Source organism: Acomys minous, assembly GCF_964271855.1.
Source record: "Acomys minous genome assembly, chromosome: 19".
Classification (NCBI taxonomy): domain Eukaryota; kingdom Metazoa; phylum Chordata; class Mammalia; order Rodentia; family Muridae; genus Acomys; species Acomys minous.
In genome coordinates this window covers 58,925,357-58,943,667 of record NC_140499.1, presented here as the reverse complement: position 1 = coordinate 58,943,667, position 18,311 = coordinate 58,925,357, and the positions used below count along the sequence as shown (strand labels likewise).

At 39.0% G+C, this 18,311-nt stretch overlaps 2 protein-coding genes across 6 annotated transcripts in view; one reads left to right on the top strand and one right to left on the bottom strand.

Moving 5' to 3' along the window:
- The window catches only part of LRBA (LPS responsive beige-like anchor protein), a 539,428-nt gene that overhangs the window by 217,866 nt on the left and 303,251 nt on the right, over positions 1 to 18,311 (bottom strand). The gene's annotated exons all lie outside the window — the stretch shown is intronic.
- On the top strand, positions 10,935 to 16,342 carry MAB21L2 (mab-21 like 2). The gene has a single exon (XM_084769198.1). The coding sequence runs from the start codon at positions 14,694 to 14,696 to the stop codon at positions 15,771 to 15,773; it is 1,080 nt and encodes a 359-aa protein (XP_084625324.1). The 5' UTR covers positions 10,935 to 14,693; the 3' UTR covers positions 15,774 to 16,342.

Here is an 18,311-nt window from a genome sequence, read left to right as displayed (position 1 = left end):
AACTCAAACTCTACAAGGCATGTTTTGTTACCTCCTCATTACAATACAAATTATTTAATCTCTCTACTTTGGTTTCTATATAAATAAATAGTAAAAAGATATAACTCAATATGGATTTATTGAGAATATGACAAAGTGCTCAGAATATTGCCTGATATAAAACAAGAGCTCAATTAGCCGTATGCTGATCCTGCCATTTCAACTGAGTTCTAAAACACTCTCTCATTTCTCTACGAACCTCACATTGACCAGCGGAATGTGCTGACAGATCTCTTGGACAGAGGAGGACATCACAATTGCTAACTGGTCTATAGGTATTTATTAAGCATGTGCTATGTACTTAGTCATGAAGTGCTACCAAGTAACTAAAATAGCTGCCTTCACACAACATTTTATATTCAAAACATAATAAAAGAAAAGGAATACATAGGAAGATCGAGGAGACAACAATTAAAACATGTGACCTGCTTGAGATTAGTGAGACCTAGAACAGTACAAACAATAGTTCTTGGTGGGACATATGACAGCCTCAAGGAAAGACAAAGACTTCAGAATGGGGACAAGCAGAAAACAAGTATATTTTACTCAACCCCACTATGTAAAACCCTATAAAGTGAAACAGCACATGAGCAAGAATTCTCCAGAACAATTTAACTACAGCTGAGTCACTCAAGAGCTTCTCTTTTATCTTTAAAAAAATTATTAGTAGTATTTTGTATTATTGACTTTTAGTCTGCACGTATGTGTGTGCACTACAGTTGCACCTGTTGCCCACGGAGGCTGAAAAAGGGCGTCGGGTCCGCAGAACTGTAGTCACAGGCAGTTGTGAGCCACCGTGTGGGTGCTGGGAACTGAACCTGGATCCTCTAGAAGATCAGCTAGTATACTCTTAATCCCTGAGACAGCTGCTCCCCTCTTTTGTTTTTTATTTGCAGTACCGTCTCAAAGAAGTCTATGAAAACCTGGCATTCTATGGAAAATCTGGCCAGTCGTGGATCAGGGGCAATGTGGATACCTGCATCCTGGCTCAGTGAGGTAAGCCGTAGTATAGATAACCCCAGATGAAAACCAAGCAAGCTTATTTTACCAGCACTACTTATTTTCTCATAACTTGCAAGTTGTTTTAAATACTGATGACTGTATCACATTTTTGCATATATTACATTGTTACATTTTAGACACACATTTTTGTCAAAGGCACACATTAATATACTTTATCTTGAATTCCTTATTTACTAAAATGTGTCCAATGAAAAAGTGGAATTCTACACTTGTACAAGAGCTCTCAGTTTTAAGTTTTCCTGTAGTTCTGTCAGATTACCAAAAACAACAAAATGAAAGATGGTTATAAAAAAAAAAGAGAGAAGTAAAGATAATTCTGAAGTAGATGTGGATCGAAAGAATACAATTAGCCTCATCAAGGCCATCTTAGATCTAAAGTATGTAATCTTGGGCAAGTCACTCAATCTTCCCACAGCTCAATTCCTGTACCTGTATAGTGATGATAATGAAATATTACCTCAGAGTATGAGAACTTACGGATTAATTGCAGAAAAAACACTTATTACTGGGTCTGCAATGTAAGGAATGTTCTAATATGTTATTATTTCAGGAGAATTTTTGCCAAGATCTGGTCAGTGAATAACATGTCTAAGAGAAACAAATAGATATGAGACAAGGGAGTCTGCAGACGTAATAAAAGAGGTCAGTCAAGTAGGCAGAGTCAACAGAACAGTGATCTGTGTGCTTAAGATAAGAGGTAAGGCAGAGTGAGAATAAATATATGTTCAAATAAGTATGTGAAGGGAAATAACTGCATTTGCTATTTAACAAAATTTAAATAGCTTCCAATCACCTTAAATTGTCTAAAAAAGGTGATACTAATAAGCAAGCGTGTACCTCTTTTAGTTCAGAACACGGAAACCCATCCATGGTTTGTTCAGCTTGCATAAGTCACAGCTGATTGGACACAGTCCCTATGGGCATGCCATTTCATCCAGACTGGACGGTTCATTAGTCATAATTACTATAACTGTACAGCAGAGACTGCAGTTTTATCTCCTCAGACATCTCTGATCAAGCTGCCTCAATTCTGCTTCATCAGCACGTGAAGTTACATTATCAGAGCTTTTTATTTTCCAATCGGTAATTAACACAGATTATGCTTTTTATCAAAACATGTATTTGGCCTTCACATTTAATAGGCAGGGCCCTGATCTGACCACTGTTTGACCTCTGGCATTACAAAAGCACCCAAGCAATATGAATCATCAAATAAAATTCAGAATGTTGTAGCGGAAATTAAACAAAGAAAAGAACTGACCTGTGTTAAAAGCATGAGCTGATTGCACTTATCTAAATCGAGACCAACAGTCTTTGCTTCTCATTAAACATTAAATTGCACACCAGAAGAACACATCATACATATGTATTGTTTTGCAGTGTCACTTCTAAGAGACTCATATCACAATTAGTGTTTCTCTCAAACTGCAAGCTATATATAAAGAAATTTCCTATGAAGCTTGAAGACAAGGTGATGTAAAAGAGTGTAAAAAGGGGCTAAAGAACAGGCAGATAATAGATTTCATTGCATACTAAAGCTCCAGGAAAGAAAATGTTGCCAAAACACGGTTCAAATGTAAAATAATGAATGAAACTGATGTGTCAGGAATTTTTCCCTTCCAATTTCTTTTGGAGAACAATAGGAGACTAAAAGGCCTGTCTCACTATCTTCATGTGAAAAGTGTTCCCGCTGTAGGACGCATGAACAATCATAATCGACAGTTACAGGCAGGCACTGAGGCTGCAAAAATCCCAGAGTAATTAGTGTTGTCTGAATGCAGTGACATCTGTGTTCTCATGGTTCTTGAGACATGTCAGGCCAATAAGATGTATATGAAATAATATGACAAGCATTGCAAATGCCCTTCTAAAAGGTCTTACACTTTGGGGAGCGGCTGAAGAAATAACACATGTCATCTTCTTTTTGTAAGCAATATATTTAAGATCAAAAGATCTAAAAAGATTTTCTGAGGCATTCACTCCCTTCTTGTAACTACATAGAGCATTTGCTCAGGATAAAGTAATGTGCTATTTTTAAAAAAATCTGCTTCTTTTAAAAACTTTCTTAATGTCTGTGATCCTGTAGAAGGTAATATACATGTCATTTCTGCCAGTGACAAAATTGAGAATCTTATCATTCCTTGATTTATATATATTTTAACCTAAAATTAATCATTTGGTACCATATATAAGATAGTGTGTAATTCGTGTTTAAGTACCTTAGGATTATGTTTGTTTGTTCTTTCTTTCTTTCTTTCTTTCTTTCTTTCTTTCTTTCTTTCTTTCTTTCTTTTAAATAATGACGGGCCAGTTTGTTTGCATTAAGAAGTCTTTGTTTTAGGCCACCTAAAGCTTTGCTGTAATGGTGCCTATTGCTAGCCCTCTCTCTCCAGGCTGCAGCAGTGTGTCAGAGCATGCACTTGCTCCAAGAAAGACATTAGTCATCATTAACAGAACCCCTGACACCGAATCTAAGTGCCTCTCCACAATGACCAAGTGGCAATCATCTTTTTCTTATACTGTCACTGCTGATTAGGATTTTCTTTCATGAAAATTTAATTTGTTCCCTTTCTGCAGTTTTTTTTTTCATTCAAAAAAAAAAAACCAATATATTCAAGAAGGTTACAAATGTTGTATGAAAAGTTCTACCTCTAATAAGGTGAATAATAGAGAAATTCCAAGGGTCTCAGGCTAAATCTTTCACGTAAGCCGGCAGGAAAATGCTGACTAAGTCAATGGTTTACAAACAGCAGAAGAAAAGCGATGATCCTAAAGGCAATCCTGACTGAGAATCTACAAATCCGGGAAGGTGGTTAACTCCATGGTTCTGAGCAACACTCTGCCTAAAAATTAGCTAAGCAATCCCAAAGCTTCCTAAAACACTTCTAATAGACATCCTTCACAAATGCAACTTTTACTGTCTACATCTTAAAAGGAAAACAGGAAACCTCACACAGGCATGTCACTTTTAAGTAACACCACCTTCGCTCTGTGTTAGCCTACTGGTTAGTGTTTTCTTTAGAAGGGATTTGCAGTTGCTGGGGACAAGTGGAAGTGATTCATGTGGCCATGCAGGGTGCTCCACGGCTAGATGATGCCTCAGATTAAACTCGGGTCTGTAGAATGTCACAGTGTTAAACAAGATATCATAACGATAAGTTATTTAAGGAAGTTTAAAAAAACATTTACTTTTCTGTCTTATTTCAATTTGTTTAAAGTTTGCAGAAAATGTAAACATGTGATAATTTCCAAAGATCCTGGAACAACCCCAACTCCTAGTTATAAATATTGTAATCTTTTATATTACTTATATATTGAAGCAAAACAGATTGGTTTAAAAGTAGAATATTTCAAAATTAGGACAAATCTAGATTTAGCAAAAACTTGTTATACATTTGGGGTCACATGAATGTAAGTTGTATCTTCTTTAAAATTAGCTATCTACATAAAGTGCTTTCAAAAACAAAAATTAGTACCATTTATTTTTAAATTCAGAAACAAGTATAATTCATCAAACTTTAACAATTGAATGGCTGCTCTTTCCTTAACTGTTTTACTATGAAAAAATATTTTATGGTCAAATAACAAACAGCTGCATTTACAAAGGTTCAAGTCTCCCCTCCCCGGACCCTATTTATAATTAGTCTGCAGTTAAAATCAATTCTAATTTGGAGATTATAAATTTTAATGTATTTGGAAAGACAATTTTTTAATTAATTAAATTTGGCGATACGGCAATCACCGAAGAATAAATAAAGTCCTAGTCTAAAATAAAAGCAAAACTAAACAACCTAACTTAAACATCTTTTGAGACTACACTTAGAAGTAATTGAGTCATTCTTATCTTTAACTAAGTATATGATTCTGATACTGAAAACCTTTATAACCAAGTTCTGATTTTCCGAATTGCACAGACACATCCAAATCAAAACTTCAAAAGGCTACAGAATTGTAACTGCTCCTCCATGGCCAGATCTCATACATGTACAAGAAGAGAAGTTTAGCTCCGTAACTTCCATTCCTCACCCTAAACCTCCCAGTCACTTGTCAGTTAAGGGTTGGGCGATTTATTGACCGCCTCTGGATGCATACTGTCAGTGCTGAAGGAAATATGAGGGAGGGTTGTCGCTACTGTTCTGGAGCTCATTGATAATGACATACCTGCCTCTGTCACCCATTACCCATACTACAAACTACTTAGACCTAACTGAAAAATCAATAGCCTACTTGCACTGGTTCCTGTGGCTGCCTCCTTTGATTGTCAGCTTCTGTCTAGGGTCAGCACTTACATGAAAGGGGCTGTGACTGCCTGATGCTTTCAGGACAACCTAACGATATGAAACTAGCCAACAGAACAGTAAATTCTGTCTCCCTGCCCTCCTCATCAATTAGGCTTTGACTAGGCTTGCCTGTAGAAACCTGACCTTTTAAGTTTAGGTGAATATGGACTAGCTGAACACACCATTGCCCTCAGCACTGAGCCAGGAAATCTACTGACAGGTTAAACAAAACAGAAGGTTGTAACTGTCATAATTTGCATTGCACTTTCACGCCAACAAGGGCGTTATCAGTGGGGGCAAGCCCTGGAACACAGAACTCCAGCACCCTTAAGCCACACTACTCATAAATTTTCAAGTGAAGTGAGATAAAACATAAATTCACAAATAGCAATGCATTTCTCATCTCTTGCTCTTTCAGGTTTGCACTTTGCAAACGCACAGAGTGCCCATCAACAACTACCCTGGTGGCCACCTGGCACTCCAAAATGCGCTAATACAGGACTTCCAACGAACTTAACACAAAAGTACTCAGCTATGCCCACTTAAAAGCTGGTCCAGAAAGAACTCACACTATAGCAAACGGATTGCTGATCCATGTTTAAAAATGAGGACAACTAGATCACAACATATTTTTTTTTCTTGCATCACTTCTCTCCCTACCCAAATACCCACAAGCTTAGACAGTAAGGAATTGCATATGTGGAAGGAAGTGTTGAAATTATTTCCTACCACGATTCTCTGATACAGCATCTTTTACAGTTTGAGAGAAAACTAGGAACATCTGTAAAAATCGAAGATGTTAACACATTTATGCCTGTCAGATCTTCTGATGAAAACAAGTGAAGAGCATGGGAAAGTATAAAATTTCCGCCTTTAAGGACACATGTGTGAGAACTACTTCTCAGCTTCGGTACATATTTTAATAAACGATGAACTTAGAAAATCATAGCTTTTTGGAACCATTCTCTAAGAACACATGTTTTAAAATTAATTGTAAACTCAAAACCCTTTGGCTTTAAAAAAATGATATTTACAAAATAGAAATCTTCATGAAATGTCTAAACTCTAAATCCATTCACTACGTAGGAAATAAAAACTACTTGCTAGTTGTGTTTACACCTCTAAACACATAGTATCTTTATAAGAACACACACAGTATGCTTCATTTTAATGGTCAAACTTTTAGACATAGTATTCTTAAAATTTCTGTCAAGTTGCCCTTTTGTTGACCTTCCCAACTATCTGCCATCTAGAATGTGTGATTAAAAAAAAAAAAAAAAACCTGGTCTGAAAACTTTATAACCTATGGTTTTTCTCACTGAAAATTGCACAGCCCTATGCCAGAGAAGCACTGAGGGCCTGGCCTTTCACAGAAAGTACTCTGTTTACAATGAGCTCATCAAGTCCAACAACCTCTGTTGCAGTGTGCGCACACTTGCAACTCTAGCACTCAGTGGGTTGAGGCAGGAGAAATAAAAGTCAGAGGCAAGCCTGAGGTAAACAGTAAGACCCCATCTCAGAAACACTGAGAGCATCCCTTTACTTTATGTACCCAGGAGGCTATGTGACAGCAGCAACCTTATACTCTAAAAAATTCTATTTATACCATTCAATAAGTATTTACAGAAAGTTTTGGATAGTTTTCCAAAAAGACTGAAACATTTTTAGAGCACTTAACACAATGTTCCTGTACACAGATGAATGTCAGAATCCGAGGGCCTGGTGGAGCACAGTCGGAGGCTTGCTGACCTAGCTGGTGATTAACTGGGCATCTGGTAGCCTTGCAGGTCCTCTGTGTGCACCTAGCTGATAGCAAAGTGAAAGGGCATGGACAGTGTCTGCTCCCAGCAAGCAAATCACTTAGAAACAGTCAGAGCCACAGATCAAAGATTTTCCACTTTATCTACACTGATTTAAACTTACTAACTTGGATTTTGTCTACAGCCAAAACAAGTTAGAAAATAAGAGAATGACTCTTTAGGATCCAAAGATAACAAGAGAAGATAGAAAGAAAATTCAGAGAAGAAACAGTGGCAGAACTTGGTGTCCACAGGCCAAAGCAGCTGTTTTTTAATCCCCGCTATATTTCAGATGGTTGTGGAAAAAAGGTTTGAATGCTTAGGTCATCAAGTATTATTTCGTTTTTACTACACAGATGCCTTAGGACCTTCTGTTGTTGTTTAGCCACGACATGAAATCAGGGAAACCTTCTCTGCTTATTACTTTTACTCTAACTTTAAAACATCTGAATGAAGATTATATTTTTAACATTTTAATTACAAATAGCAATTCATTAAAAAGGTTCTGGTATCTCGGGGGAATATTAGTGCAAGTCTTGTGCTAGCAAAAACAATACAGATGGAGGGCTATGAGACCACTGTACATACAGTAAGTGTGTAAGCTGGCTAGTTTTCTTAGCGTGGAATAAAAATGTACTCCAATGATCTGCTTACCTAATAATATCAAACGTAGGTCATCAAAAAATATCACATATGACCTGAGAAAAATTTGGAGCAAACTTTCAAGCCTTAGATATTTCACTAAGTATACTTCAGGACTGCCAACATCTCATACAGAACCTCGTTACTCTCTTTCATTAACATCTACTACTAAGCAGAAGAGGCAACAGAAAGGCAATAATAGTCCCAAGATTGCAGAGAGTATACTACACATAATATACCTAAGTTGTATTATTTTCACAAGCATACCACACTTTCCAGCCATAAAGCCAACTTTCTGTTTTCTTTACCATTAAATTTAGTATTGGCTGATGCTGATTTTTCTGTCCATCATCTGAAAGTGATATTAAATCCCAGGTAAATAATGTCCCAAAGAGCAATCCATATATTATATGCTCAGCTCTAACAGTCAAGACTTGGATCTCCGACTTGAGTCCTTTCCTCTGAGATTACAGTGAAAACCAAAAGTTATTAAAGCCAAAGCTATTTGCAGGTAAATTTAATACTTTACATTACAGTTCAAATTTCTTAAAATTTTTATTTAAATAAGGGAAAGAAGGTAGTAACAGAAAGGAACTTACCTAACTTTTCAGACAAATGGTTATGTGCGGGAATGTATGTGTATCTTTAAGGTGAGAAAAAGCGAACTGATTTCTTGGTAATGTCAAAAACCATATATTGCATAGATGACAATACAGTAAAGCTCAAATTCTTGCTAAGTTTGCTTCTGTGCTCATGCTTTACTCCCCAGCTCTCCTACAGTGGTATTTACCTTTCAGTCAGGCTAAAAGCTATTTCCATTTGCCATTTGGAAGTTTCCTACTTTAGTACTGTCTATCTTGGGAAATGAAATTATGTATAGTTTAATATGGTACTCATTTGCACAGTTATTGTTCACCTTGGGGGAAAAAACAACATATATGTTATATTTTCTAGCTTTTCATCTAACTAAATGATGGCAGGATTATAAATGTGGTAGTCTAATTTGAGCAAATATCACAGCAATATGAGCAGGGTAATGGAAAGTAAATTCAAAAACTCAGTGTGCCCACCAAACAATAGCCATGGAAAGTACATAACTGCTGTGTTTTTCAGTGTCTTTCAATAGGTTTGCTGTGCAAAGTCAAAGCTATCGCTTTACCTGACATAACACTATCGTAAGTCCACACTGTTCAAACGGGAACAATACCCGTGGGTCAGCAATCAAAGAGATGCATAGGTATTTGGTTGTTTTGAAGCTATTTTGTAAACAGAATGAAGTATTTCAACAGTATATTAGGTCATTTAAAATAATTAATAAAAAATAAAAAAAGTACTCAAAGCAAGTATTCAATTACTGCGTATTACAAATTAATTCCAGATTAATAATTCCAATACCTTAGAAACATTCTGTAGAAAACCTCAGCATTATGGAAAAATCACTTCAGTTGACAGAGCATGACAAATAATAATAAAGAAGACTTGATATAGTATAATATCCATAATTATAAGAATTTCTTGCATATACTTAAATTCAGTTACTTCTACAAAAGTGTCTTAAACTAACAGACTAACAAATCATGTTTGAGTAATTTACTTTCTTTCCAGCTGGTAGCTTTTTAAATTGAAGAATAGTTTTATTACAAAAATTACGTTTTGATCACACTATTATGAATTTGCTTTCCAAAATCAAGTATTTTATATAATTACATTAGTTAATTCAATATATAAAGCCTAAAAATTGAGTCACTACATAAATACATAGATTTTTCAAAGTCAGACCAGAGGCTAAGAATATATACAGGTAAAAACATAGTACTTTGCATTCTAAAAAGTTTAAGTACTTCAGAGACCTCTTAAAAAGAAAATAATTGAATTATTTCCTGAATGTTTCTAAAATGTTTCCAGGAAATGGAGATCGTATCGTATAAGGCCTGTGCACTCCTTGTAAAGACTGTATACTATTTCTATACACCATAAATAGATATCTTTTAAGTCTCACTAATCTGATAAAGTAAAAAAAAATGCACTGAAGTCTAATCCAGTAAACATATCTCTAAAGGAAGATCAGCACAAAATAAAGCAGTTTGGGGATTCTGTGCTCAGCGCGAATGTAAACAGGATTATAACTGTCAGACATACACAGGCCCTGACTTCAGCCATTACTTAACTCTGGCTTCTGAGAAAAAAAAAAAAGTGACTGCAGCATCAGGCTCCCCATGCATGCTCTCCATGCAGCAGTGGGCTTCCCTGGCCATGCAGTGGGGTATGAAAATGACAGTTGAAAGGCATTAGCTTGCTTTTTTTTCTCCAAGACTGTTTTCCCCTAAATGGAAGGCAGGGTTCTTTCTCAAAGCACTTAAGCTGGAGCTAAGTCAATGCTAACAGAAAATATAACTGAATTCTCTAGGCAAGAAAGTTTCACAACTGGGTTATTTCCTACTTTTCAAGAAAACTCTGAAAAAAAATCCAAGTCCAATATTGTTTAGTATAAAACACTATAAGGTTAATACTCTAGCCTAATTGCCTATTATTTTTCCACAAGGAGAATTTTCAGTTGAAGTATTCTGTAGGCTCACCACCTGATCTTAGCACTATTCTCCATTCCTAAGTGCTGATTCTAATTTTAACTGTGAAAAATCCCTCAGGTTTAAATATAACAATCTTCTTTCATATAATCTGTATAAGTAGGTAACTTTTTAATTTCCAAGTTAGTGCTCACATTGGTTTTGATGAAGGAGGCTATACTTCACTGCTTATTTAATTATGAACTAGTTCAAACAGCATGCAGTAAGAACTAACCTGCCTGCTTTCTGGACCTTAAACACTCACATACCTCAAAAACTAGTAGAGCAATTTTTCTAACCCGACTCAATTTTTAAAGGAAGAGAGACTAATGTTTTAAACACGTACATATTTTAGTTTATAATTACTAAAAACATGCAGTTTTTACATTTCTAGATGTTCCAATGTAAGGATAGAAAATGTTATGCCCCTAAGTCTCAAGGTTCTGCATTACCCACAATCCAAAGGGGTAAAATCCACCCTCCCTGCCCTCCTTCCTTTCAGGAATGTCTTGCAGCCAGTCAGCCCAACAGCACAGTTCTGGGCAGAAGCATGCTGATATTGGCATGGCCTAAACCAAACAAACAAGATGTTTAACAGTCAAATAAAATGTCCTGCAGTCTCCCTAATGAATTTGTCAAGGACCATCAGATTTCACTCCCCCTCCTTTGCCTCATTAACTCAAGTATGATGAGACGGATTATAACAAGAGAATACAGATCAATCGGTCTGAAGACTTGAAGTGGCTTTTAGCCTCTAGAGTTTCTTTCTCTCTCGGTCTCCTTAATAGAACACCGCATCTCCTGCAGAAGGAGCTGCCACTTCGTTTTAATACACCATCAAGGAGCTGCTGATGGACTTCTACACCAACATACATAAAAGCAGAGGTGACAGGGGCTCTTCAATTACAGCCTCCTCAGATACCGTTTCCCCCTTCAATTATTCAACCGGGGAGAGGAGCCGCAAACAGCAGAAGCTGCTTTCCGCCAAGGCAGTGGAGAAAGGTAGGGGGAGGGGGCAGTGTTTGCTGGAAGTGTTTAAGTTTATTGCTCGAATGATGTTTCTAATTAGCACCACAGCGATAAATTAAAGTCGCCTTTGTTTAACTGATTTATTATTTACTAGAGCATCTACCTTAGACAGGGTAAATTGGTAATGAATTGTTTTTAAATCAAAACATTTGTAACGTTTTATCATCGTCCCCTCTAAGCAGTAGTGGAGAAACTGCACAAGGGTTCAGGGTGTAGGAAACTTGCTCAGACTGGCAGAAGTGAATGCCCTGTGCTTTGGTGTCCTGCAGCTTGGAGACACGGCATGCAGAGCTGGGACAGCCAGCACCAAGGACTAGCACTGGCTCACACAGACGTCTCTAGCCAAGTGCGTGCAGCAGACCTTGCCCCTGGAGGACGTAGAGAAACTCTGCACCTGGGCCTTGCCACCAGTCTCCGCCCAGCACTCCCTGCGGGACTCTTCCAAGCTTCCTCCCGCTATGGTCCCACACCCCGCAGGAGTGCACCCCTCTGGCTGGTAACACTTCCAGGGCCGGGACTGCTGAACGCGCTCATTACCAGGCTAGGTCCAGCCACTGCAGCAAAGCATTCCCGACTCCCGGCTTCCCGCGGCTGCAGACAGCTATCCAGTACGGCCAGCACTCCGCGTAATTCCACCGGAACTACCGTCCCAGAGGCTCGCTGATGCTTACTTTGCAAGGTTTTCCCAACTCTTTGCTACCAAAGGTGGTCCCTAAGCAATAAATCCCACTTGATTTAAAAATGAAAAAGCCAGATAGTCTTTAGAAAGGAGCTTTAACAACAAGGGAGGCGGGTCAAGTCTCCAGCCCTCCGGACACTAAGAACGCATGAAGGGGTAAGGATCCAAGTGTCTCATGCCAAGTAGAAAGAGTAATTAGCTTTCCTGGTAGCAACTGAATTCAGGTTCTGGTGGACGGTTGCAAAACGCTAGTCACGCTCCCCTATGGAGTTTTTACAAAAGCTATACACCGGGTTTTGCAAAACAGGCTAAAGATTTTATTCCCCACCCGCCCCACACATGTAACACATGGCTGAAATATTATCTTCCAAATCAAACTAAAAGTAGCCCTAACTACTTGAATGTATTTAAAACAACTGAGAATTCTGACATCATAAATTCAAATATAAACTAGTAGCGAGTCAATCACCTTGCTGCAGCCCTTACTCTTCCAAAAGTCCTACAAAGCAGCAATCACACAGCTTGTTAAGGCTAATACATATTCTAAGAAGCATGCATGGGTTTCAGTGGGATGCCAGGGGAGGAGGAAGGCCATCTGGGTAATCGATAACAGGACAGTTATAGATTTTTGTCCCAGTCAACTCCTTTAAAAGCGAGAGTCAATTATGAAAATAAAATGATTATAAACCAGTACTGCCTGAGAATATGTTCAAAATTAAAGTTACAGTATTAAACTATTAAGAAATCTTGAATTCAGGTTAAATTTTCCTTTCCTTCATTTTAATTCAAACTATTTTGGTAGCTTATTTTAATTAACAAATATAACCTAATGGTGTATGCCACGTATAAATTTACATTGTTTCTCAAAACTTAAATATTTTCTTTCTAGTTATTGGTTAGTTCTTATAGGAGTGAAATAATGGCACAAAGATATCTGAATCTAAATTATGAAATAACGATCAAACAACATATTTGGACTAGATTTTTTTCCTGTTGTTTTTTCCAGCAGTATATGGAAATTACTGATGAGAGATTTATGGCTATAAACTATCATCATACACCCTCCTTTACACATACACAGCATCTGCTCCAGCTCCAGGCAACAATGGGATGGGAGGGAAAAAGAAGACTTTACTGAAGAAAAATAAACAAACTACACAATTTAAGTCCTTTCCCAAGCTCTCCTCCCTGCTCCTATTTGCCTTCAAGCCAAAGGTAGTTTGCTAGTCTGCAACTTCTGCAGAACATTCCTGAACCTCACTGAAACCACCAGTACTTTCCAGCTACACTCAGAGGAGAGAATCCCTTCTGTAAAGACTCTCCTCTTCCTTGCAACTGGTAAGAAAAGAGGATAAAAGAAGATGGAACTATTAAATGAGTGCAAGCATTTGACTTCTGTCTTGTCCTATTTGCTTACTTTTCTCCCCTCCCCGCAGCCCCCTCCCTTGATCAAGTGCAGTGTGGTGGCTGCTATGGTTCCAAGCTTGTCTTCTCTCTTTCTTTAGGATTGGCTAAAGCACTGACAGCTTGCCTAGGGATTGTAGGAACTGAAGCTCCACCCCCTCACGATGGCCCAGAACCATTCATAAACTGAGAGAGAGAGAGAGAGAGAGAGAGAGAGAGAGAGAGAGAGAGAGAGAGAGAGAGAGAGAGAGAGAGAGGAGACGAGACGGGTGGGGGGGGCAGGTATCAGAGGACAGGAGGGAGAAGTGGAAGCGGCACAGGCTACCCAGAGAAGAGGAAAAACCCGGACTCCTTACAACTGCACACCAGATACAACGTAAGCAAAGACTTAATCACACTAAAATAGATTTTGCTAGGGCCAAAAGTATAAATAACGAGGCAGAAATGAGTATCAAACAACTTGCAGCGGTTTGCACCTAAAGACAGGCAGGAAGAACCCCCTCCCCCCAAAACCAACCAACCCAATCTAAACAACGCCTCCAGTAGGAAACCAGGAAAACTGCTACGACATAACCTTCTGAGAAGAGAGGAGACCGGCACGCTGAGACCGCGGGGCGTCTGTAAACCTCAGAGTGCGCAGTGGCCTGAGCTGTACTTCGCTGCTGCTCTCCGGGCATTAATTACATCCTTCACTTTCCTTTTGGGGGAGGGTAAGGAAGGCATCACACACGCTGAGTGACGGCGTCCTACCACCGAGAGAGAAGTTTCAGAATGAACCACTGAATGTTTTATTCCTATTTTAAATTTTACTTTGGCACTTATAAGACTTCATTTCCAGATACCTGGGCAATCGTGGCTGCTGCGGACGTCTAAGCCTAACCTCTCACCATCTCATCCATCTCTCCCGCACAAGGAGAGGTTTGTATTTATCTTTATTTCACTTATCAAGAGAAGGCAGAAAAGTGCCAGCAGATACTCCCACCCCCCCCCCAATTTTTTTTTCCTAATTTTCTGCGGAAGAAAGAAAAAAAAAAAGATTTCCAAAGAGGGAAAAGAAAAGGCCAGCCGGCTATATCATCAGCCGGTCAGCCCAGGTGGAAAGCAAGAGTGAAATTGGGGCTTCAGGGAAAACGCACCGCCTTTCCACAGCCGCAGGGCCACCACCAGTGCGTGAGCCTTGGATCCCTCAACGTATTGCGAGACGCCGGTGTACAGCCCGGACCTGTGCCCCAACATGATCGCCGCTCAGGCCAAGCTGGTTTACCAGCTCAATAAATACTACACGGAGCGCTGCCAGGCGCGCAAGGCTGCGATCGCTAAGACCATCCGAGAGGTCTGCAAGGTAGTGTCGGATGTGCTGAAAGAAGTGGAGGTGCAGGAGCCGCGCTTCATCAGCTCTCTGAGCGAGATCGACGCCCGCTATGAGGGGCTGGAGGTCATCTCGCCCACTGAGTTCGAAGTGGTGCTTTACCTCAACCAGATGGGCGTCTTCAACTTCGTGGACGACGGATCTCTGCCCGGCTGTGCGGTGCTCAAACTAAGCGATGGGCGGAAGCGGAGCATGTCTCTTTGGGTCGAGTTCATCACGGCGTCCGGCTACCTCTCAGCGCGCAAGATCCGCTCCCGTTTCCAGACGCTGGTCGCCCAGGCGGTGGACAAGTGCAGCTACCGGGACGTGGTCAAGATGATCGCGGACACCAGTGAGGTCAAGTTGCGCATCAGGGAGCGCTACGTGGTGCAAATCACCCCAGCGTTCAAGTGCACCGGGATCTGGCCTCGCAGCGCGGCACAGTGGCCTATGCCCCACATCCCCTGGCCCGGCCCCAACCGGGTGGCGGAGGTCAAGGCCGAAGGGTTCAACTTGCTCTCCAAGGAGTGCTACTCGCTGACTGGCAAACAGAGCTCGGCAGAAAGCGACGCTTGGGTGCTGCAGTTCGGGGAGGCGGAGAACCGCTTGCTGATGGGAGGCTGCAGAAACAAGTGCCTCTCGGTGCTGAAAACGCTGCGGGACCGCCACCTGGAGCTGCCGGGCCAGCCGCTCAATAACTACCACATGAAGACGCTGCTGCTGTACGAGTGCGAGAAACACCCGAGGGAAACGGACTGGGACGAGGCTTGCCTGGGCGACCGTCTGAACGGCATCCTGCTGCAGCTCATCTCCTGCCTGCAGTGCCGCCGCTGCCCTCACTACTTTTTGCCCAACCTCGACCTCTTCCAGGGCAAACCCCACTCGGCCCTGGAGAGCGCTGCCAAGCAGACCTGGAGGTTGGCCAGGGAAATCCTCACCAATCCCAAAAGCTTAGACAAACTATAGAGTGCTGCAGACTGCGTGGAAAGCAACACACACAAACGGGCATGCTCTCTCAGAATATACAACACAGCAACAGCAAAAACTCGAAACGCAAACTTTTATGTAAATCACCTGAAAGAACGGGAGTAGTCGGAAGACATCCTTAATTAAGAAGCAAAGAAAAGAGGGCAAACCAACCAAAAAAAAAAAATCACATTCTTGCACAAAAGTGGTCGTTTCCTTCCAAACAATGTGAATTTAAAGATCACACAAAAGAAGCAATCGGGCTTTGCCAACACAAAATGAAACCCAAGGTACATTTTTTCAAATCCATGTATAGTAGCTTCTCCTCTTTTCCTTCTTTACACCCTCCCCCCTCCTTGTTTTCGGTTGCCTGAATGATTGTCACCAAGTGAAAATAATTATTTAACTATAGGTGAAATTTCTTTTTACCAAGTTTTGCTGATGTGAAACGTGTCTCCGTGCCAATGTCAATGTGCCCCTCCCTCCTCCTTCTGCACCTCTAACCCTGGCCCTAAAATGTCTTGTTGAAACCAGTAAACCAGTAATAAAAATATTACTTTACATTGTAATTGGCTGCTTGTGAGTTGTTCTTGAATGAAGGCAGATGAGATCACTTTCTAAATTACAAGGTGTGAACTTGAACTAAATGCAGGATGCTTCCATTTGAACTCTGATTTGCCAAGTTTAAAATACAGCATATTCTGTAGAATTAGCTGTCTAAATTTTCACCAAAATCCTTAGTAAAAAGTAAAATAAGAATTTTACTCGAAATAACATATATTTGTTATATGTATATTTTAACAGTAATCTTATGCAATACTTGAAAAAAGAAAACAATGTGAGACAACATATTTTTATCATAAAGTTTAAAATAATAATAAGACCTTTCTAAAACTTTCCATATTACAAATTAGGATATTTGTCCGGATTTTGTTTTTTTGTTTGTTCTGCTGTAAGTTCTTAAAAATCTAGTACAAAAGAAATGTTTTTGGGTGTAAAAACGAATAAATAAAACTAGCAATGAAATCACCTACACCAAAAAAAATAATAAAATGGTCACTGCAATATTTTTCTCTACTAGCAACTGGTAATATGAACAATGCAGCTTTATGCACTACTTTGTTTTTAATGATTTAGTTATAAATGCAATAAACATTTCAATAATTACTTTGAGCCTACTTGTATATAAAGAATGTCTTAATACTATTTTATGACCTAAATAATTACTTCAAAAACTTAGAAGCTGGGAAAGTACCTTTCTTGTCCTGCTTTATTAGGTAACGATCTCATAGACTCATTTCAATAATTTCAACTCTCATAAAGATTTCCTTTTTACCAATAAAATAGCTGTTTGGAATATTAAATAATTAAAATAAAAAAATTTTAGTTTATGTCCAAAGGATATGTACCTTCCACTAGCTTTGATAATGTGAGGTACAGCAGCAGAGTTTGTTAACTACTACCCCTAGTATTTAAATGTTATTCTTTAAATTATCTATTTTGTAATGTTTTGTCCAAAAAAATGACAGATGGAGAAGAAAATGTTCTAAAAAGCAGTTTTCTGATGGAAGTTCGGGTGGGGGAGGGGTATGTCGTGTTAAGAACAGGAGGACTAAAATTACTGAACCCTAGGAACCTCCTCAGGCTCTGAAGCCCCAGGTCACTTGACACTACAGGCATAAGCTGTAGGCCGCCCTGGGAAAAGTAATTCTGTGTCAAAAATATAAACTTAGGTGCTATTTACTCTGAAATTACCTTTGCCCTTTCACTGTACATATTACCGTGTGTGTGTGTGTGTGTGTGTGTGTGTCTCTCTCTCTCTGTGTGTTTGTGTGTGTGTGTGTGTCTCTCTCTCTCTCTGTGTTTGTGTGTGTGTCTGTCTGTCTTCCTATAAATATGAAACAAACTCTTTAATTCAATGCACTCACTAATTATTTTAAGTAATAAAACAATCTACCCTCTGAGGAAAATGTTATGAATTTTGAGAACGTTTTCAAAGGAACAATAGCTACTTAGAGGTGTACACGAAATCATTTAAGGCATGGTATTTGGTTTAAAAGGTTAAAATGCTTTCTGAAAATGATGATTTTCACTCAAAAAAGGATTCTTAGTATGAAACACAACTTCTTCGAACAAGTTTACAAAAAAGTTATTGAGTCTTGATCAGAAAAAAAACAAAAACAAAACCTGAAAAACAATATCCCCAACTCAATATCTTTCCTTATTTAATGCAAGTTTTAAAAGCTTTTTAAATGTTAAAAATGTAGTCAAGAAAAGTGTGGGTATTTACAATACAAAAATATCTTTTAGAATCAATGCCCATATTAAATTAAAGATTCTATCAATTGGCTGAAGTAATTTCAAATATGAAATTCCAGGAATTTTGATATCTAGAGAATTGGGAAGGTTGCAGTACAAGACAAATTTCATGATTATACTAAATATTTTATATTTTGTAAGCAACAGAGAAAGAAAGCTAATTTAATTATGCTACATAAAAAAGAGAAAAACTCAAAGCTACAGCTTCCCATAAAACAT

What these genes read in the sequence shown, in the direction of transcription:
- MAB21L2 (XM_084769198.1), top strand. Translation starts at nt 14,694, where the DNA reads ATGATCGCCGCTCAGGCCAAGCTGGTTTACCAGCTCAATAAATACTAC.